The sequence below is a fragment of the Hippocampus bargibanti genome, linkage group LG03 (genome assembly GCF_051943395.1).
Source record: "Hippocampus bargibanti isolate YZ-2025 linkage group LG03, ASM5194339v1, whole genome shotgun sequence".
NCBI lineage: Eukaryota > Metazoa > Chordata > Actinopteri > Syngnathiformes > Syngnathidae > Hippocampus > Hippocampus bargibanti.
Window position 1 is genome coordinate 28,282,601 of NC_142736.1, and position 23,150 is coordinate 28,305,750.

At 39.5% G+C, this 23,150-nt stretch overlaps 3 protein-coding genes across 6 annotated transcripts in view; 2 read left to right on the forward strand and 1 right to left on the reverse strand.

Annotated features, from left to right (window-relative positions):
* nptnb (neuroplastin b) overlaps positions 1-1,022 on the forward strand; it is a 31,428-nt gene extending 30,406 nt beyond the window's left edge. Inside the window, exons 8-9 of the mRNA XM_088992947.1 lie at positions 364-437; positions 534-1,022. Of these exons, the coding sequence (XP_088849073.1) occupies positions 364-424 (61 nt within the window). The 3' untranslated portion in view covers positions 425-437; positions 534-1,022. The remainder of the gene's footprint in view (positions 1-363; positions 438-533) is intronic.
* The window catches only part of rec114 (REC114 meiotic recombination protein), a 145,854-nt gene that overhangs the window by 7,264 nt on the left and 115,440 nt on the right, over positions 1-23,150 (reverse strand). For 2 of the 4 annotated variants that reach the window (XM_088992952.1, XM_088992951.1), the window contains 4 exons: positions 9,129-9,218; positions 5,258-5,341; positions 4,892-5,065; positions 2,962-3,042 (listed from right to left, as the gene is read on the reverse strand). In XM_088992952.1, coding sequence (XP_088849078.1) covers positions 2,962-3,042; positions 4,892-5,065; positions 5,258-5,341; positions 9,129-9,218 — 429 coding nt within the window. Of the gene's footprint in view, positions 1-1,063; positions 2,137-2,961; positions 3,043-4,891; positions 5,066-5,257; positions 5,342-9,128; positions 9,219-10,940; positions 11,131-23,150 lie in introns of those variants that run through there. The other 2 variants (XM_088992954.1, XM_088992953.1) reach the window with 2 other exon arrangements.
* Positions 12,059-23,150, forward strand: part of hcn4 (hyperpolarization activated cyclic nucleotide-gated potassium channel 4) — a 95,272-nt gene continuing 84,180 nt past the window's right edge. The window contains exon 1 of the mRNA XM_088992955.1: positions 12,059-13,315. Within this exon, the coding sequence (XP_088849081.1) occupies positions 12,612-13,315 (704 nt within the window). The 5' untranslated portion in view covers positions 12,059-12,611. The remainder of the gene's footprint in view (positions 13,316-23,150) is intronic.

The window sequence follows — 23,150 nt, forward strand, 5'->3', positions numbered from 1 at the left end:
ACATTATTTTGCTTTAAACGCCACTTTCGACATCAGGAAGAATTATAAAGTTACATTCATCGACTTGATTGCTGACACGTAAACATTCTACAATTAACTAATGCCCATTTGAACTCGGTGGCATACCAAATAGTTTCTCAGCGTGGAGCCTGACCACACTTGCTGTTCTAATAATGCTATTGCCTGCTCTATAGCATTATATTTAGACTCATTAAAAAAATGCAAACTATCCTTCCACTATCTGCAGTTGTAAAAAAAATATACTGTATTGGCCATTGTTTCTTAAATAATCACATTCATAATGTGGTAAGACTCCTTTTTTTAATCTTCATGTTTTCTAATCACTGCCTACTTCTTCCACAGGAAAACCAATTCTACAAACAACCACAAAGACAAAAACGTCCGCCACAGAACCACAAAATAAGCAATCGAATCATGTAAGACACTGTTGAGAGTGATGGCGCCTGCTAAATATAGAACGCGCCGCCGAGAATTATCTGTGGTCATGCCTTCTCTTTATTTTCTCTTCACAGATGAGATGGTGAAACGGCAGTTGTTTTTTTTTTTTTTTTACAACACGGCAGCAGCTCAGTTGCGGCCTATCTTGAGAGACAGAGGAAAACAAAAACCATGCATATCTGGTCTCTTTTTACAAGAAACAATATCAGCATTACACTGGCAACAAGGAGCAAGCGGTGTGGGGAGTCTTAAAGCATGCCTTGTCGCATGGAGATGTCAGGATGACGAACTGTGACTACAAAATCACTGCAGAGGTGTACGCGGGTTTTTTTTTTCCTTCCCGATGTGATGTTGAGGTCTTCTTAACTGATTTTAATCATGGCCCTCGAACGAGCCGATCCTGCCCTTTTGTATGACATATCATGTAAATGCATGCAAAATAATTACGCAATAGGATACCCAGAATAGACATCTTCTGTGTCCTTCATGTGGCTTTTGTTATGCATCCCAAAGGTTTTTTTCCTAGTCATCCAATTTTATATATATATATATATATATATATATATATATATATATATATATATATATATATATATATATATATATATATATATATATATATATATATATATATATATATATATAGTTAGTTTCCTCTTGAACATTTGTACAGCATATTACGGTCATTTAATGTTTGATTATGTGACAACAAGTTCAGTTTTAATAGAACTTTTATCGTGAAGCAAGGGCTTCAGAGACTGGCAGTATTTAAAATTTAATGAAGAGTGAATACAGAAAAAGAATAATGTGTGTTTATGAAACTAAATATCAATGGTATGTGTAAATCCTTAATTTCCTTTTGAGAGTAACCTAGAGTGTCTTGTATATGTTGCAGTATGAGTGTTCAAAGGATAGGATATCTGTAAAAAAAAAAGTAAACAAACAAAAAAAGATATTTTTTTTAAACATTTCCTATTTTATTTTTATTGTCTAATTTTATTTGACTATATAGCATGGCTATAATCCTATGCAAAATGTATTCTTGAATAGATTAAATGGAGGGCAGTTTGTTTTAAACAGTCAAGCTTTAATATCGTGGGATCTGTTGGATGCTGGCATAGCGACATTAACTGCTGTAGCTGCATGACTCCTCCTTTCAATACAATGTATGATAATGTGTGTTGCGGTGGGAAAAATGGACCTGCATTGATGTGAGAACGGAAGGAACAAGACTATATAGCCACGATGAAACATATGAATCAGACCACTATTTTTTTTTTCTGAATTAAAAAAAAAAACAACAACAAAACAAAACGGAATTGTGCTTTGTGAAAGCTGTGTTAATCTAATTAACAATCTGAAATGCCCTTAGTGCTAATGCATAACCATGACGCTGTTAACATTGGCAGCGCAAAGCGAGCGAACTCCTACGGCGTGGGAAAAACAGCAAACAAAACACAAAAGCGCATCACTGACTTGACCGCTTCCCTGCCTTCAGATGTCAATGATGATTCACTCCTCAAGTATTTTCCTCAGTGCGCCTTCAACCTGCTCCACCAAAGCTGGGAAGCTGGGATCCGACAGACATACGCGAACGAAGGCGTCCAGGTCTTTAAGTTCTGATGACGCGCGACGGTACATCACAGGCAATTCCAAAGGCATCTCTCCCAAGAGGTTCTATTGAAATTCAATTGCATACATCAGTGCGACAGGTCTTCAAAAGCTCTTTTTTTAAAGGCAAATCCGCCCAATGATCATCCAACTTTCACGCTGTGCTCTGCCTACGAGATGTATGAATTATTCACACGGCTATATTAGTGTTTTTGAACTGCGCTTTTAAGATCCACAAATATATTTGCGGTATTCAGACATTTTTGAGATTGGAAAATGCATGCATCCTTTTTTACGTCTTTTTCAGGGTTTATAAATATTGTGCGCGATATTCACGTTTATGAGATCCACAAATCTATGCATGGTGTGTTTGAAATTTTCAATTTGGTGTGTGAATTGTGGATAAGAGGGAAGACGAATTTATGAGTTAACGCCGTTTGAAGATATTCACACACAGGTCTCTAGTATATATTTATTTAACACAAGTTAAATAAATACAGAATAAGACCATCTTCCAGGTTCTTGGCAAAGCAAGCTCGAGGGAAACAAACTATCGGATTTTGTTTCCCGACATGTGTTAAATAAACACGGAATAGAAAATCAGAAGAAGGTACGTTTTTTGTTGTTTCAATTTCCAATTTTAAAATAAAAGATGGTGTATTTGTTGAAGTGTATCCAACTTAATACTAGTGGAAAATAGCCCTTTTCAAAGCAATTCCCATTCGGTAAGAACAAATAAAAAGCAACATTGTTGAATGTCATTGCCATTTGCGTTTTCTATCAGTTAAAGACTTAGGGAGATAAAAAAAAATACAAAATAATAAAAATAAATCGACCGCCCCTGTGTATTGGTTGGCTAGTAATTAGCTGAAGTTGACGTGTATCAAGTACCTGGGCAAGACGCTTGATGGACACTGATCCACGAGCAACCTCCGGTTCGCCTCCAGCGGCCTCACCCTGCTGCGGACACGGCTTCAAACATAAAACGAAATGAGAAAGATGTGACCGGGCGCAGCACGACGCTACAGAGTAGAGAATCCAATCAATTGGCTTCATTACTAATTGAAAATATCCCACTCTCGCTTCCCCTCTTCAAAGCTCTTTCATCTGCGCTGGGAACTCCTTCAGTGTGTGTCTGTTCGCTAAAAGGTCACATTCCGCCTCGTTGGCACGATGCACACCTTTGTGTCTTTTGGAATTAGCTCGGAGCAAAATACGCATACAATGTTCAATCAATTACATTCAGGATGTTCCCAAATAGAATTAAAACCTCCCAAAAGTCTTACATGGTCAGTATATTCACATTTTCGGGCTGTGTGTATTATTCATTTTGCAAGGTCAACGTTAGTGACCTTGTCAGTCAATAACATATTTCAATAATTGCTTGGAGGTCAATAAATATATGGTGAGACTCAAGACCATGCAGCCTAAGTGCATCAGTCCCTCAAGATACCGGCAGCAATGTGACCTCTAAAAATGACGGTACTGTAAATACTGCCATCTAGTGTCCGAGTCCATAAAGGTGACCTAGTTGAGACAACCCTGATAAATCAGCTGTCAGATAGGATCTCCACAGCAATAACTTGAGGGAGACATCCAGTTTGGCGTCAGTATTTGACTTTTTCAAAATCAATGTTGAAAACGTAATTAGAAATGGATTCATAAGTGTGGTGGATATTTTCATGAAAAACCTGAATATAAATACAGTGGAGGGCAATCAAATGAAAAAAACATGAATATAACATTATCAGGTATGGAGGAAACTGAGCATGCCTTCATATGATGACCATAAATTCCTATTTCAAGTGTTCATAACCTCCAAATGGCGTGTTGGGACCATTGTAAACCACGAGCAGGTGATGTAAATGTAGTTGTTTCGCCTTAACACAAAATGAGATTTGATCTTTGATCAGAACTTTGCCAGAAGAAAAGAAAAAACATCTTCTCATAATGTAAAATGAATGCATGGCTCATTAGACGTCATTATCAAGACATTAACTTGCTTCTTCACTATCCCCAAACTTACACTCAAGAAAAGATCAATATCCGGCTGAAACGAGGGTGGAGTAAGCGGGCTTAGTAAAAGCTGTAAAAGTCTTTTTGTCCAGAATTACAAAGTGTCTCAATGTCATGTCCGTTGGATATTATGAACACGTCATGTGGATGACAAGATCTCTCTGATTTGGATATTCTATGAGCATTTTTGAAGCACATCAAGTTTTCGTGATATGAATAATACATAAGAATAACAATAATATCATATGTAAAATAAGAATACAACACAATACATATTTATGTATATAGTGCTGCAATAACTATAATATATATATATAGTATTTTAACATTTATGGGAGTGTTAGTTCCCCAACAAACGTATTTACCGTATTTTCTGGAATATAAGGTGCATCTTCAACGAATGACATACAATATTTAAAAACCTTTTCCATAAGATGGTGCACCACATTATAAGGTGCACCTTCAATGAATGACTATGAATGAATATTTTAAAACGTTTTCCATATATAAGGCGCACCGGATTATGAGGCGCATGGTCCGCTTTTGAAAAAATATTTTCATTTAGGTGCGCCTTGTAGTGCAGAAAATACGGTATTTTTGAAACAGCATAGCTATACATTACGATGCATGGTCAAAATTGAAAAAAACAAATGTAACTATCTTAAAAACATATTGTGCTGGAAAAATATTAAAGGGATAGGCCTAGAGACACATAAAGCTATCTGTGATGGCATTTTGCGGTTGGTCGTGCAGAAAAAAACGGGTGGATTTTATTTTGAATGAAATAAATTGCAAAATGGGTCACCTGTGTCATCGGCGCAGGGACATCAGTGGGTGGCTGATTAGTTGGTGGCAGTGCATCGTCGAGAGTGTTGACAGGCAGATACTCCCGGAGTTTTTCTGCAGCACTTGAGCACTCTTTAATGGCCTGTGCCTTGGTCGTGCCGTCAAACTGCATCCTGATCACGCGGCCCGATCCCTTAAGATACACAATTTCACCGCTGTCACTCCAAGTGGAGACGTGAATATTCCATTTGTTAATCAGAGTCTTATTAGAACCAAAACGTTGTTGGGAGGTTTTTTTTCTCGAGAATCCAAGGCTAAAAACAAACCCTGTGGGAAATAACTGACAGGCACTGAAAAAATAAAACGCTACAGTCAAACAACTCACCTTCACAGTATTGCGAAGCAGCAGGTTGTCTGATTTCTGATGGACTTTGAAAACATCGGCGGCACTTATCAGAGGAATTGTCTCCTGCAACAGTAAAAGTGGGAAACATATTTGGAGTACAGATGGAAATTGGCCTTCTGGTTATCTGCTATGAGTATATGTTTAAATATTTTGATATTTATGAACGTGAGTGGACATTCCCCAGAAACTCAGCATTTTTTAACATTGTTTGTTTTTAATGTGTCATATTCATTGTGAAGAAAACTAATGACAATTGCCGTCACACCATTTCATTTGATATTCCCCAGGCAAATGATTACTGTTACTAAACTTTGTCAGCAGGGGTCTCTATTTTCTTAGTTACTTTTGAAGACATATTTGGTTCCGAAGTAAAGTTTATTTTGAAAGCTATAATTCAGAATACATTTATAACGAGAGAACATGAGACTATTGGGCAGCACGGTGGGCTGAGAGATTAGCATTTTTGCATCACACATCTGAGGTTCTGGAATCAAAACTTGCTTTGGGCACAGCAGTGTGTGATGAAAGCTGGAATGGGTTGTCTTCCCACATTCCACAAAAACAGACATTGTTGTTTCATTCAAGACCATTTATTGATCATATGTGTGTGTGTGAATATCAGACGATCGTTCCAGGTGCACCGCACATCGCGTTCAGTGTCAGCTGGGGTAATATCCGGTTCAGCGTGACCTCAAGAAGGACGGGTGCTTCAATTACCAAATAACCGACCCTAAGTAAAAAGTACCGGTAAACCATCATTTTTGTAGCTTTCTAGACCTGAGCCACATTTAAGGCTGTACTTATTTTATTCTGCTGTCTCCAGCAGGTGCTCTGACGGCCATAACTGACATCACACTATTCGATCAAACACGGAAAATTAAAAGTTCAAAACATCTTTTCCCGCCTGGCCTTATCAATGGGCCTGTAGGCTCTTCTAAGCTGACGATATTTGAAACTTTCCTGAGCGCTTAGAGCACCAATCTATCATGTAGCGCTCTATCATCCTGGGCAAAAACTAGTCGCAGGCTGAGCTGAATATCTTCCTGACCGGCCAATGCAAGATATCTGTGACTCAGGACACCAAAAATTACCGTGTTTGTTGTCCATAAGGTAGTGAGATATTATTTACCATATTTTCTGGAATATAAGGCGCACCTTCAACGAATGACAGACGGTATTTAAAAACATTTTCCATACATAAGGTGCACCGCATTAGAAGGGGCACCTTCAACGAATGACACATTTTAATTTTTTTCCATAATTATTTTTATGAGGTGCATGTTCAGTTACTTAAAAAAGGTTTAGGTGCACCTTATAGTGCAGAAAATATGATAATTATAACACATCATCATCAGAGGCATCCAGCAGAACCCCTGAGTTCTGAAAATGACATTCAGATTGCTGAGCAACCAACAGGTTTTTCAAATTTTGAAAAATATTAAAATAGCAAATGGGAATTCTCTGGGGTCCAGGATAAAACATCACCTTCATAGAACAAAACAATTATTAACTAAAAATGCAATGTTTAAATACAGATCGGAATATGTATAATATTGAGTGTCATTCGGCACTGCTACACTGGCAATCTTTAAAACCCGCCTCAGAACTCACTTGTACTCTATGGTGTTTGACTCATGATTAAGACTTGATCTTAGTTTTACTCTTATTTCTGTATATGATAGCTGTCCATGTTAAGTGCTTTGTTACAGCTTCAGCTGTTTTTAAAGCGGTATAGGTAGCTGGCTACGGATTTGCTATCTATTAGCTATCTGGCTGGCTTGCTAGCTACCCAGCTGGCTCTCTATTATTTATATAGCTATCTAGCTAGCTAGCTGTCTAGCTGGCTATCTATTAGTTATATAGCTATCTATCTATCTAGCTGGCTATCTATTAGCAAGCTAGATTTCTATCTATTTGAGTTACATCTGTATTGAGTCTTCTGTATTGCTCACCCACAGAAAAACGTATCCTTTGACTGAAAAGTGACCTTGAGAGTTTTTCAAGGCACGTATAAATGAATTATTATTATTATTATCATTATTAGTAGTATTAGTAGTAGTAGTAGTAGTATATAAATCAATATAGTTTTGCTTTTTTGAATGTTGCTTGTTCTGTAGCCACAAAGGGACATAAGTCTTCTTGTGCCAGTCCCAAGCCTGGATAAATACAGAGGGTTGTATCAGGAAGGGCATCCGATGTAAAAGCTTGGCCAAAACAAACATGCGGATCAAACCTCTGAAGATGGACCCCATGAAATAAACTACATTTTAAAATGATGCATCCAGTTTGTTCACTCATGCCAGGGCAAATGTAGACAAACAAGCATTCACACACGCAATCAAATTGATGGCCAGTTTTAGGACAATGCCAGGGTACTTGGAGAAAAACCACACAAGAATGTGAAGAAGAACAAAACTCCACTGATTACAATCATCCAACATTTGTGTTTAGAATGTTCCGTAAATTGTAATACGACCTCAACACTTTTGGGGGAAAAAAATCCTGCCAAATTTATTGCTGTCAGAAAACAGCCACCAAAGATGGATGGCCATCAACAACACAGAGATTACTGTTCAATCTTACTGTAATTTAGTTGCAGGTGATAAACTCGCACATCTCCCAACCAGGCTCATCATTTGGAAATCCACATTACTAATTAATGGCAATGTTATTAAATGTTGCAATCTATAATAACGCAAGCCATCTATGGTATCATAACAAGTGTGACAAACTATAAATTGCCGGAATCGCAAGCATGACATTTGCAGATGCAGTCAGGCCGTAATTTATTTTGTGAATTACAGAGCAGAGAGTGGCGGCTATGTGGCAAGCAGTTTCATGGATGAACACGTTCAAGGAGTCGAATGTGTGCATGTGGAACATCAAAATTTATTGCTGCGTCGCGCCATATTTTGGTATAGCAACGTTCACGTATTCAGGACATCAAGATTAACGTCCAAAGAGGTGATGAGCAGTTGGAAACTTTCACCCTTGCTTTTTTTCTCTTCGCTTCAGCGCTGTTAACTGGCTCTGTGAGTCCGACCTCAAGGGACACGAGGGCTTTAAGACTTCTTTGTCCCTCCTGAGATATGCCAATTTTAAAACAATTAAACCAACAAAGACAGCTCGGGATTATCACCTTGTTAGCATTTCTGAAACGTGTTACCGACGGCATGTTACACACAAGTAGTATGAAAATGCTTGCTGGTTTGCACAAGGTCAACACACGACAGCAGTGGAAACAATCTATTTGCAAGATTGTGTATGCTCTGGGATTTACAGAAATTAAACCGCCCTAAATAAATACTGTATTTACAACGAGTACTTTTTTTTTTTTTTTACTCGAGCTCACTCAGAAAACAATTCTGTGAAAATGGAAAAATAAGCAAGCCCAAGCTCAGCTCTCATGAGGTTTAATGCAATACTTATTTGTACATATATTTTCAGATGAGCCAGGAAGGGTTTGTCGGGTTATTTGAAGTCCATAATTGCAATTGTTGAGTTATGTAACACTGAGATATTAAAATACATGTATATAAAAATACATTGAAGCATGCGCAAGCGTGTCAAGCAACAACGTCACAAGAATTTGAAATACTATTCATTTTTAGAGTCCCATGCTGATTATAGTATTTGTCAGAATAAAATCTTCAGAGCCGATTCATTGCGTAATTATTATTATTTTTTTTCTTTTGATCCCACAATAAAGTTAAATTACGGACAGAACATTTGACTGTTTTATAATATTTTGGCTTTTTTTGTGGTTCCAATTTTTGCTGATTTTAAAAGCTATTGGCCCAATGATTCATTGATAAGCCCCGAATAAGCACAATCAGAATCAATCTCTTACCAAGCATTCCTGTCCTTGCAAGACCATCAGGTATCCCGAGTCCACGATCGTGGCGATAATTTCAGGCTCATTCTTTTTTGCTTCAAATATCTGGAGAGATTATAAAGAGAGAAAAAAAGATGTCTTAAACATTTTAATGTCTTAATCATAAGTCTGCTGGGACTGATCCTTTCTCGCCAATTAATTTGATATCATATTCGGCCGTCGGGGTAATGCAATAAGGACACATTACGGCAGTTGGGCAGTTGGTGAGCAAATGCAGGCCAGGTGTGACCCACCCCACCTACACCATTACTCCCTGCACGTCGGTATTAATCAGCATAATCATGTCATGAGTAACTGTAGTAAGAGCTGAAAAGATTCAAAACATGCAAATCATGTTCCTTCTTCACGGGATGTTGGACTTCATACAATCTCTGGAGGTCTAAAGAGGAGAAGCACTTTGGTAGAATGCACACGGGGTGTTATTTAACAAGGAACACCCTTATTTTAGAATTGCTCTACTTAGGGTGCGTAGATTCCATGAAGATGTTCAAGTGACACATTTAAGTCAATGGTTGCAGGGACGCAGCCCAAAAAGTGCACAGCTTGACACTTTTTCAAAAAGTAAATGGAGCCTCAGTGTCAGCACAGAATCGCGTTGGTTAACCCTGAATTATCTGCAGGCAACATACAAAATCAAATTGTCGACATCGTGACAAGTTTCATTTGTGTTTGGTAAGGTATGCATTTCATACGCAGGACATTCATTGATGAATGTAATTCAGCAGTGTGTTGATGAAATGATTCCTCCAAATTAGCCAAAGGTGCCTTCTCACAAGTGGGATTCATTTGAAATCTGGACGCACAAAAATTTTGTGAGATGTGTTACTAGTCCTGTTTTTAATAGCTACCACGGGCCTTCAAAAGAGTAAAATATAACAACAAAGCGGCTAAGACACTTGCTTTGTGGCAACATCGTAGCTCAGGTTGTCACTGTAATGAAAGGCGTACACGGCATTTAAGTCACTGTGAAGTGTTGGGTATTTGTTTTTGTTCTTTGTGAATTTTAACAGAATAATGATTGTGACCCTTCATGGAGACATCTGGAAACTGTAATGAATGTTTGCTTTTAAACTCTTAATATTATCAACGGTGAAATAATTTTCACACTCGTGACAACTATAGAATCCGCATGACGACCTCAGGGGAAGAATTGCTTCAATACCCAGACAAATCAAAGGTTAACTGTGATCACAGTTAATTGAGCCTTACATGATCCCTTTGTCGAATACCCCCCCCCCCACACACACAAACATATACACACACACACACACACACACACACACACTCACAAAGACACACAAATAATGGGACGAGTAACCACTGGCTCTTTTTTCAGGTTCTGCTATTATGATGCGTTTTGGCTTGCTGTCAGCCTGTGATAGCTTGCCAAGCTGTTGAGTAAAACACAGCCATTGTCATTGTTCCTGGTGACAGCTGAGAGGGGAGGAAAAAATCTTACGCAGAATGCAAACACACACACACACACACACACACACACACACACACACACACACACACACACACACACACACACACACACACACACACACACACACACACACACACACACACACACACAGAGATAGATAGATAGATAGATAGTGTAGATAGATAGAAACCATCATAGAACCCAGATAGATAGATATAAACCATCACCTAATCGTCGTTAAGCACATCTAGGAGTAAATTTTACGAGCAAAAGCGAGACAAACGCGAGCAAGATACTGTTAGGCTAAATTTTCATCGAGGTGGTTAATCGGTACTTACTTTCCAGGATTCCCTCATGGCGGTATTATCCAAGGCTGGAATAAGTCGTCCATAACGTTTCAACTTCCAATTCAGACTGCTTGCCATTTTAAGTTCGTTATTAATGTTGTTATTTGACTTTATGTGTGCAAAACAGTCAATACAAGCAAGTGTAGAATTCCTCGGTAAACACTGGGGTGTTCCTAATTGGGTGTCGGTGTGTCTGTGTTAGGGTTCGGGTGTTAATAAAGTTTTAACATGTAAAAGGGGGAACATGTCGAGTTTGAGTGACATAATGCCTCGGTGATTAAAAGTTTCCTTTTCTTACTGTAACGCATTTCATCTACACCAATAAGAGTTGTAGATGAAATACGCTAAAATAAAATTTTATTTAAACGTGTTTGTGGTCGAGGCTAATAAAGTTTTAATTTTAGATGGAAAAAAAATGTCAAGTTTGAGTGACAACAAAATGTATTGTCAAGTCTTTAAATCACAAAGACTTGGTGATTTAAAGTTTTGCTTTCTGTTCTTACTTTAATGTATTTCATCCACATTAATAATATGTGTAGATGAAACACGTTAAAATAATGATTTAATTGTATATCTTTTACATTTGTCCACGACAGAAACATAAATGGAGGATTCAGATTTATTTCTAGTTTTCCCCCCATTGAATGGTTTTGTGGCTAAGAATTATTTTGAGGGGAAAAAACAAAATCTAAATTAAGTTGTACATAAAAAAACATGCGAGATTTCAGCTCAGCTGGAGTTTCGAAACTTTATAACCAACTCACTGACCCCCAGTAAGTGTATTTTCAATGCCGTGCCGCACAACCTTGACCCATTTGTAATCAGTTTAACTCGCAAATGATGTATGCATAATTGCACGCAATTATAGTAATTACGCTCAATTGGAGAATCAAGTCTGTGGCAGAATCTCCACCATCATCAGTCCGCTTTCACCCGCATGAATAACGTAATGTTTCCTCTTCTTATGCACCAAGTAGGGTTCAAACAACGACCTACCTGTAGCCCACCCCCACCCACCCTTGCGTTTTTCGAATGGAAAGCACATTTCCCCTTTAAACAAGATGGGCTGGTCCCCCTACCAATATCACCCCCGCTCCTATGGCAACACAACCAGATCATGCATATTCACACTTTCACCTAACACTCTTCGGCCGCTCTGGATGGATTGGGCGGATGTCAGCCCTTTGGATCGCCGAGTGCATGTTTACCATGATGATTGTCGCCTTCACGTCGCCTCGGCGAGAGGAACGAGCCTCCTGATCACCCTTTTCATTCTGCCTCCCCACCTCCTCCTCCATCCGACGGCGCGTCTCTCACATGTCAGGCAAAGGTGACTTTCAGGCAGTTTCCCCCCACTTTTGCGCGCCATGCAGGCGGAGAGGCGTACAGATGTGCGAGATGGCTGTGCAGACCGCCCAATCTGTGCGTGAGTAGGACGCACGCGAGCTTTCAGGTATTGTCGAGTCGTCCTTTCAAGGGAGCCAAAAAATGTGTAGTTTATTTCATTAAGAGCCACTATCACCGTCCTCGGAAGCGGCAAGGCGAGTGTGTCATGTGTTACAGGCTTTCAGATATCGTACCCAAGGAGATCAGAAGCACCACGCGGTGCTGCACAGTTTATCCTACAAGTCTCGATTTGGTCATTTTTTGCTCCATAACATAATGGACAGGTTGCATTCGTCCATGCGTAAACGGCTGTACAGTTTGCCCCAGCACATTGGACACAAACCGTCCATCATGGGCGAAGAAGACGCGGACAAGGACACGCGCAGGAAGAGCATCCGTATGAAGCCGCTGCCGTCACCCACCTCCGTGGGAAGCTGCAGAGGCATCGGGGAGACCAAAAGCGGCGAATCGCTCATCATGGAGACCGATATCGGGAGACCAATGAAGACCAGCTCCAACGGAGACTGCCGGAGGTTCCGGGGCAGCCTCTCGTCCATCGCCAGCCGCCATGTGCACGACTCGGACTCGGCGGAGGAGAGGCGACTCATCACCGAGGGGGACGTCACCCCGAGCGAGGAGAGCCCCCCGGGAGCGATCGGTGAGAGCGCCCCGGAGCAAGGCGCACAAGAGGCCGGCGGAGGGGGCGCTTCCAGCGGCAACGGCGAGAGCGCACCTCCGAGCGAGCCGCAAGCGGACGCCCAGTCCGGGTTCATAAAGTTGGATGGAATTGAACATATCTTGCCTGACGACGAGCGCTTGTACCAGGCCGGCTTCATGCACCGTCAGTTCGGGGCTATGCTCCAGCCTGGGGTCAACAAGTTCTCCCTGAGGATGTTTGGAAGTGAGAAGGCGGTGGAGCGGGAACAAGAGCGGGTTAAATCCGCCGGATTTTGGATTATTCATCCCTACAGTGATTTCAGGTAAACAAAATAGTACAGGATGCGATCTTGCTGTTTTGAAGTCTTTAGATCACAAACTCCTTTTCTGATCAGGGACCACTTGGTCTCACTCGAGCTATGATACGAAAAATCATACTTAGAAATATTTAAGTTTTTTACATTGTCATACCATATATTTTTTTGGACAAATTACATGTGCCTCACAGTTCTAAAGGTCCAAACCAGGCTGTGGCCTTCCAGTGTTGAGTTTGAATGTTTCTTGCAGGATTTTCTCTCAGGCTCCTTTTCAGAAAACAAAGTGGGTTGATTGATGACGAAATTGTCCATAAGTGTAAAGATGCATATTGTGCCTGACCTCTTAAACAGAATTAGATGGGATATCCAGTTCATCCACAGCCGAGATTGTCAGTGTTATGTAAATAAACAAGTAAACAAACAAATACACACATGTAAATAAATTAATGAATAAACACTATATATATATATATATATATATATATATATATATATATATATATATATATATATATATATATATATATATATATATATATATACATATATATATATATATATATATATATATATATACAGATATACAGAGAGAGAGAGAGAGAGAGAGAGAGAGAGAGAGAGAGAGAGAGAGAGAGAGAGAGAGAGAGAGAGAGAGAGAGAGAGAGAGAGAGAGAGAGAGAAAGAAAGAGAGAGAGAGAAAGAAAGAAAGAAATATTTTTTTGGGCATTTGTGCATTTCAGTCTCCTGACATTTTCTTTTGTGGATAAAATATTTTGTTTATCTTTTGACCCCCTTTCAATTTCACTGCTGTAGATTGTACATGTCCCCATTGTGGGACTATTAAAGGCTTTCTGATTCTGATACCTACCTACCTACCTACCTGCCTACCTACCTACCTACCTACATACATACATACATACATACATACATGAATAAACGAATACATAAACAAATAAATACATACATACATACATAAATAAATAAGAAATGAAGAAATGAATATATACATGAGTAATAAACAAATAAATGAAAAAATACATAAATATATAAATATAAAATATAAATAAATAAATATATAAATACATAAATATTCTATTATATAATCAGGACAAACACTAGCTAAATTGGATTTATGTAATTTTGTGCTTTAGGGGTTTTATTGTATTATATTTATAGATGGCCATATTTTATCAAATACTCTAACTGGCCATATATGGCCCAGTCACCCTAGGTTTTCCACCACTGGGCAATACTGTGTACATACACAACTTCTCTCATATGTGTTTTTTGGGAGCTTTTGGTTTGGTTCATTTTATTTTGCATTACCTTGAATTATAAGGCACATTGTGTTAGGATCAACTGAGGCAGTCTTCTTTTAAAATTCTGCAGATTCCTTCGTGCCCTTGAGTTTGTAATTGGCCATATGCATCTTGATTCATGGCCACGTGAAGCTTGTAAACAGCTTGGCAAGACTGGCTTTAAAGGTCCCTTTTATTTGTGCATGTAAGGCTTTTGTAATGCAACTATTTGTACTTGAACATCATCTGAGCCCTTTATAGACGGCACCGAGGGATACATGTTTTGTTTTTTTGGTAAAAAAAAAAGGCAATGATGTGACCGTGAAATCAACATAAAAACCGTCCATATATCTCGATAGGAAATTATGAAAATATTTTTTCCCCCCCTTCGTCTTCTTTCCACCAGCTCATTTCCTGTAGCTCTGTAATTAAGGAGGGAAATATTTAATTACAGCCAGTGTCAGATTTAGTTCACCGGTGCAGCTATTCACTGGAGCTACATTGTGACTCTTGCACATTTCACATTGAATGTTTTCTTATTAGGACACGATTGGCAATGCCGAACCTTATCATACCATTGTATACTTATTTCCAACAAGAAGTTTGACTTTGAAAGATGAGCTCACACATTAAAGTGTGCGTGTGGTGAAGTTTAAAAAAAGGGAAAATAAGACATGGGAAAAAACAACAGATTCCTCTTTTATTCCCAACACTTGTAAAGCAAAATTTTACCATGATCGGTAGGTTTGATTTTGATTAAAGTGTGATTTCCCTTGTCAGCGAGCAGAGGAAAAAAAATATGACTTGGCAATTGGACAAATGTGGGACAGGTGACTAGAGAGAGTGTGAAGTCCAGCCATCCATTACTGCCTGGGCTGTTTCGTGAGCAAGGTCACAATGGGGTGGTGGGAAACGAGTGTGTTCTAGTTGACGTTTGGGGTGGAGATGCCATCAGTCTCGTCTATCATTGGCTTGTAGAGTTTCTATTCTACTAAATGCCATTTTTTTGGGCATTGTGAGAGGGAGAGAGCTTCCACTCCAAAGATGGTTGACTTAAAAGTCAAACTTCAAAGGGCACATGAGAAAAGTAGTTACATAGTTAAGCAATGTAAAAAGTAAATACGGCATCAAAATGTTTGTCTGTGACTGTAAAGTGTCCTTGAGAGCTTTGAAAGACGCTTGAAAAAAATGTATTATTATTATTATTATTATTATTATTATAAAATCAGTGAAATCCATGAAAATAACTTGAGCAAAACATCTCGAAATCTGTCGATGACTGCTATCGTTGATTTTACTAATGGTTGGAAACAGCGGTTCTGGGTTAGTCAAGACAGTAGTGCAATCTATTCTCTTTTATCAAATTTGACCTGAAGAAATAGAGATATATACTGTCCATCATCAACTCAAAATTCCGCCTACTCGCAAGAGTTGAAGTCACTGGTGGACATATTGCATTGTCATGTATGAAGTACGCCTAAATTGAATACAGACACTCCCCCACTTACAAACATTCAAGTTACGAACAGTGATATATATGAACATTTTTGCTCTTTCTATAACATATGTAGTATTCACTCTAGTTGAACATGTACATGTCTTTATAGAGCATGTTTTTTTATTAAATGTTTATTTTTCAGTACAACCCAATACATTTTACTTATACAAGCCTTAACATATTTATATAAACGTTTAAACTACTTATATACGCCTTAAACATAGATTCCATACAAAATATAGCACTGAAGCAACTTATGAACAATTTTAACTTACAAATGTTTGTATGTTGAGGAGTGTTTGTACATTGTTTTGTTGACTGTGTTTTACACTATTTTATGCCTCCATGATGAAAATGCCGGTTTATGAGGCATCCCTGTGCCCCTTGAACAGTGCTGAGAACCTTTGGGTACTTTGGACGTCAGTAATGGTGGCAATATAAGATGATGGCGATGTTACATAGGCTATTAAAGTGTTTTATGAACATTTTAGTGTTGAATTATTTATAGATTAAAAAAAATAAACATTTCTAATCACTTTTATGTGAAAGTCCAATATTCATGAAAATTCGCGTACGGTGACCGTCTCCTGTAATTTGTACCGGTCATAGTTACACAGAGGCCATTTTGGTTGTGCTCCTTCTTTGCCGTTTGACCCCATTGCTCTATCCATCTCTCTTGCCCTCTTACTCACCGTGTTAAATGTCACCAGAGAGGGTGATTTGGGGCTCAGGGAGAACGTCCTCAAACCGAAAGGTCAGAGGTTTGGCTCCGGCCCTGGGTTTTGAAATGTCTTTTTGAGCGGGTGATGCAGAAATAGGCTGCGGCACTGCTCGAGCTGCATGCAGATGATGCACGTGTGACTCTCTGAGCGAGATGTAGAGATTAAATCACATGAGAGAGGCGATGCTCTTCAAAAACGAAATGAGGTTAACCAACCTACAGACTGAGGTCTTAGGGTGCAAAATGGGGTCTTCGATTGGCTGTCGAATAGTCGAGAATGTCCACCATGTACACACACAAAATGGACATAGGAGATAGCACTTCTGTCCAACCTCTTTGCATGTTTTTTGTTCTGCTGCAAACATGGACCGCACTTTTAATGCACCATTTCACCAGTAAATGAAACTATAATGCACCATAACCATGTTACCTCTCTGAGGAAGTGAATGCTATTAGTCATTTGTCATCCTTTAAAGGACAACCGACGTCTTTTTTTTGTTTCCTAACTGACATCAGAAAAATGTTTTATAGCATCTAAAACACCCAAAACACCCACTATGATATTTTTACTCAAATGCAAAACACCAATAAAAATGACTTAAAGTGTCTAAAAAGTATTTCAATTAGAAACCGGAAGTGGCCAGTTTTCGAAGGTCCCGCCCCCATGTTCGTGGTGTCACGGGAAGATGTCTTGCCTTGCTCGAGAATCAAATCAATGGCTTCAGATTTGGAGAATATGCTTTCTTGTTACTCATTCAGTTATGAATATGATTCAAATAATTCTGAAGAAGAAAGCATACATGTTTGCAATCGATTAAATAATTCATTCAGTGTCATTTTGAGGCACCAGGGAGGGGAAATGTCGCACCCAAAAAAGGCAGAACATGGCGACAAAGCCGTGTAAGGAATTAATCAGCCCGTTTCCACAGGCTGATAAATACCTTATAAGGAGCTTGGTCGCCCTCTTCTGTCTCTTTTTGGTGCAACATGACATTTTCAGACCAAACAAGCACGGCAAAATGCAATGACGTGATGGAAGGACTGCTACAATGTGTCCTTTTTTTTCGGTCAGGGGCGTTCCTTCAGTGACGTCACGTACGGACTCGTCACCAACTCATAAACAAGACTTCCGGAATATTCAGCGCTAGTCTTAAAACGTAAAATATAGCAATATGCGGTGGAATCTTTGTAAAATACGCTCAGTAGAAATAATTTCAAGACATTTTCCAAATTATGGACACAACTTGTCCGGAGACGTCGGTTGTCCTTCAAGTAAAAATATTTTTTCAGAAATAATAGCAAAGTTAGACGCGAGGATGGGGGAATTGCGTGCCATGTCAGGGAGATGACACCGCACGTCGAGACGACTTTCAGCTTGTATTTGAGTTTTAATACGCTGAGGGGGAAACACTACTTTGGACACCTACATTCTCCAAAATCAGGATGAGGCACAGGACGAGATGACTCTAATTAAACGACGCAGGGATCTGAGTGGGACCTTTTTAATGGGGCCACAGAAGAGAAAGGTCGCCGTGACTAAAAGTTTGATTCCCATGTCTGCTTCAAAGCTTTAGCGCTATAAGCTCAAATTGGAGTGTCACAAGGAATCACATAGTCGTCACTGCGCCAGAATTCGGCAGAAATCTTCCCATGTCAAGTATTGTGTAACGCTAAGAAGCGGGGAGGAGTGATATCCCGCCAAGGAAAAAGACAAGATTAAAAATGGCATCATAATCCAATCTACACCCTCATTTTCTGCATCCAAAGCCCAGTGGTCGCCTCCCGTTCTGAACAAGCATCTTTCAAGCGAGGAGATGCGGTCAGTGACATGGGGACACTGAGCACTCAATGAAAGAGATTCGTTTAAATGAGGGTGCTTTTTTAAGTCCAGATGGACCATAAATATCTGCCGATTGGAGCTCTGTCGACTGTTCCTTTGCATCTCTGCATGAGCCCTGATAACATTTATCAATGCTATGCCTTCGATCATAAATATTGACAATGGAGGCAGTGGAAACTTTAAGTTCCCAAGAATTTATTCGGGAATTGAAAACCATGACGTGGAGCGCCATTCCCAAATTTGTTCAGGTTTTTTTTTTTTGTGGGGGCGGGTGTGAATCAAGCTCTGGTCCGACCTCTGGCAAGATTTTTCCTTCCCACAAGGGGGCAGCATTTGCCTTTTGTACAGCCACCCCCATTTTAAGGTCAGATAACTCCAGACCCATATCACTCAGGAATTAACAATTTTCTTCTGATAAAAGAAGAGAGTCTAAGGTTTCTTACACTGCATTGAATGTTTGCGTTGTCCGAAAATTTTGAAGTATTTTGATTGAAATGTTTCATTTTCATTTCTTTTATTTGGTCCCTTTCAGCAGGGGTGGGAATTTGGTCTTTATTGGCGAATCACCACTGCATTAAAAATATGATTTGTTTTAACGCAAACTGCGAGGATAGGCACTGTAAAAAAAAAAACAACAACAAAAAAAAGCACCAAATGGTTGTGGTTAGTAATCTCTCATATATTTCACAAATAAGCACATTTAGTTGCCAACGACACTCTACTTATTTTACAGTCGTCCCTATGAAATACATTTTATTTTTTTATTTATTGTTATTTATTTCTGTACTTATTGATTTACTTATTTATTTATTTTTACAAATGACAAAGTGAATCGCTTCAACCCTGTCTAGTTAAGCGTTTTGAGCAAATAATGCATAAGAGGAATAAAAGACTGTTGAGAGAAAGAAGTCTGCAGTTCGGAAGCATTTGCCTGTTGAATGTTGCAAAGGGATTTCGCTGATTGACAGAAACTACAGGACAACCATCCCCATCTCTGATAATGTGTACAACAGGTGAGGAGCCCGGGGGGTAATAGAATCTTCCCTGAAAGGGAAGGTGAGAAAACATAGTTATAATGTATGACACTTTCCTTTCTCACTGGGAAACGTGAAAGATTTTCCAACAGATGTGTCCTCTAGGCTTTGAATCGCCAGATAATTAAAAGGCACTCGGCGATCAGGGAGCTGCATTCTAATATCGCGCTGCATTGTTTGTCTGGAGCTCGGCACACAGGGCTGTTGCATTGATAGGATTCACCCGGATATTTCTCTGGGCAAAGACACAAACATCAGCTGGTTTTCATCCCAAACATTGATGGACATTTCATTGTCTGAGGAGGGAAAACATGGTGTCATTTTAGCAACCGGTGACGTCTCCGGACAAGTTGTGTCCATAATTTGTAAAAAGGCTTCAAATGACTTCTACTGAGCGTATTTTAATAAGATTCCACCGCATATAGCTATATTTTACGTTTTAAGACTCGCGCTGAATATTGAGGAAGTCTTGTTTTTGAGTTGGTGACGACTCCGTACGGGACGTCACTAAAGGAACGCCCCTGACCGAAAAAAGACATATTGTAGCAGTCCTTCCATCACGTCAATGTATTTTGATGTACATGTTTGGTCTGAAAACCTCGTGTTACACCTTAAAGCCGCCTGAAGAGGGCGTCCAAGCTCCATGGAAGGAATTTATCAGCCTGTGGAAACGGGCTGATTCATTCCTCACAACAGCTCGGTGGCCATTTTGTGCCTCTTTTTGGGTGAGACATATCCCCCCAATGTTGCCTCAAAATGGCACGGAATATTTTTTTTTTAATCGATTGTAAACATGTATGCTTTCCTCTTCAGAACTATTTGAATCATATTCATAACTGGATGTGTAACAAGAAAGCATATTTTCCGAATCTGAAGCCATTGTTTTGATTCTCGAGCAAGGCAAGACGTCTTGCTGTGACGTCATGAACCGGGGGCGGGACTTTCTGAAAATGCCCAATTCGCAGCTCTTTTTTTTTTTTGCAGATTTTGGACACTTTGTCATTTTTACCGGTGTTTTGCATTTGAATAAAAATATCATACTGCGTGTTTTGGGTATTTTAGATGCTATAAAACGTTTTTCTGATGTCAGTTAAGAAACAAAAAAGTGCAGTCGGTTGTCCTTTAAGGTGCAGCTAAAATTCCTCATAAACAGTTTTCATTTGTCCGTCTATCGATCTGTCTATCATTGACAGTCGGATTTTTACAATCAAGCACCTTGTAGTAAGAAACACGAATATGAAAGTAGTTTGAAAAGCTTGAAATTTGGCAACAGGGAAACAAAAGCATTCAATTCAGGGAGTGAGGCCTATTTTGGATTTTTCATTAAAGCTCCCCCCTCCATCCTCCAAAAAAACATCATGTGACACAGTGGCTAGTAATTATGGCCCAGTGTGTAGGGGGCATATTGGTAGTGATGTGGGAAGAGGTAGAAATAGTTTGGAGAAATGAGCTACGCATTTTTCATAAAAGATGACATGATGTCAATGCATATTTTCTTTGTATTATTTATAATTTTATATATGGTTTTATTGTTCTGGTGCACAACAAATTGATGAATGACTACCGTGGTTCCGGCGTGTAAGGCTCACCCAAAAACCTTCATTTTCTTCAAAAAATGACCCTGCACCTTCCATGTGAAGTAATATTGAGCCACAGCAGGTCTCGCAACTACTGTCAGCAGCTACGACTCAATTTCCCATCATTGAAGAATGCGTAACCCGCACCTCTATTACTGTAGTGCCTTATAATGTAGTTTGCCTTATCTTAGAAAACGTTTATATTTATATTATATTTGGAAAACTTTTGTCGTTCATTGAAGGTGTGCCTTACACTCTGGTGCGCCTTAAATATGGAAAAAAGTTAGAAAATAAACCATTCACTAGGGTGGGCCTTATACTCCGATGTACACCAGAAAATATGGTAGTTTTCAAATCTAAAATAAATAATACTAAATGTACGTACAACAATTTTAAATTTTGGTTCGGACAGCAAGCAACATGGAACTGGACATCAGAATCATCTTTATTGCCAAGTATGTAGAACACACAAGGAATTTGTTTCTGGTAGAACACGCTGCACTAGTATCATCATCAAAAAATTGCTTGTTCCATTTGGGCTACTGTTGAAAGAGTTCAAAGAGTTAATGGCTTGGGGGAAGAAGCTGTTTAAATGTCTGATGGATTTGGTGCGCATGGATCGGTACTGCCGGCCAGAGGGGAGTAGCTGGAAAAGGTGGTGGGCAGGGTGCAAAGGGTCCAGTAGGGTTTTCCGCATCCTAGTTTGGATTCTTGCAGTGTGCAAGTCCTTGAGAGTGGGTAGGGCGGTGACAATTATTTTTTCCGCCGTCCTAACTGTCCGTTGAAGTCGGATTTTGTATTGGATTTGGATTTTTTGACATGCTTTAGCAAATCAAGCAAAAATATGATGTGGCTGGCCAGATCTGGCCTTGACTTTGACACCTGAGGTGCACCTTATACTCCGGTGTGCCTTATACACCGGAAAACACGGTAATCTCCACAGAGGTGTGACACGCTCACATTGCACGGCTTCTCTGTTTCACTCTTTTTCATCTTGAATAAGCCACAGTTAAACACGGGGATTACAGAGCCCTGGAAGTGGGCTAGTCAAAATAGGCTACCCACTCTCATCCATAAATATTGAGCCAAGAGATTATTATGACACAATTTATTTAATGGAGGGAGCCCATGCAAGGGTGATTCCGGAGCGGGGGTTGTTGGCCGCAGGGTAGAAGAAGGATCCCCGTCACGGTGGCCGAATGATTGAACGCTACCGTGTGACCTTCCTTGCTTAAATGAACCAATGTGAAACCTGAACAACTCTAAAAAATTGTTTTTTTTTTTTCCATTTTGCATGCCAGACAGTCAGTTCCTACCCCATCCCCGCCTCCTGATGTCATTTGATGCCGCTTCCTGTATTAAGAGAGTTTAACCTTGTGACTGTAATCTGAAAGCGAGATTATACTGATTGATTGGACATCATATACATTTTGAAAATGGGCAAGCCAGCTGCTGTGCTCCTTGCATTTGGCCTGCCTCACAAACGAAATGTTGTCCTTCCCGCTCCACAATCTCCCATTGCTGCCACATCAATTTATAATCTCCCCAGGTGGATCCACAACCATATTCGCCTGCCAAGACTACTTTTAACACCTGCAACACCACATTTACATGATTCTCCGACTACCCCTATAGCCTCTCTTCATTTCATTCCCCATTTTGGACAGTTGTGGTAGTGGAAGCTTCGAACAGGATTTGTCATCTCTGTCAATTTTCGAACCATTTTGGTGTCCCAACAACATGCAGTTAATGTCATTACATTTAATTTGGTAAAACTTGGGAAGGGAAAAACGTCTTAAATTAAGCAGTTTTAATTATTCATCATGCATAACACTCATATATTAAGGGTAATTTAAAACGCTCCAATCACATT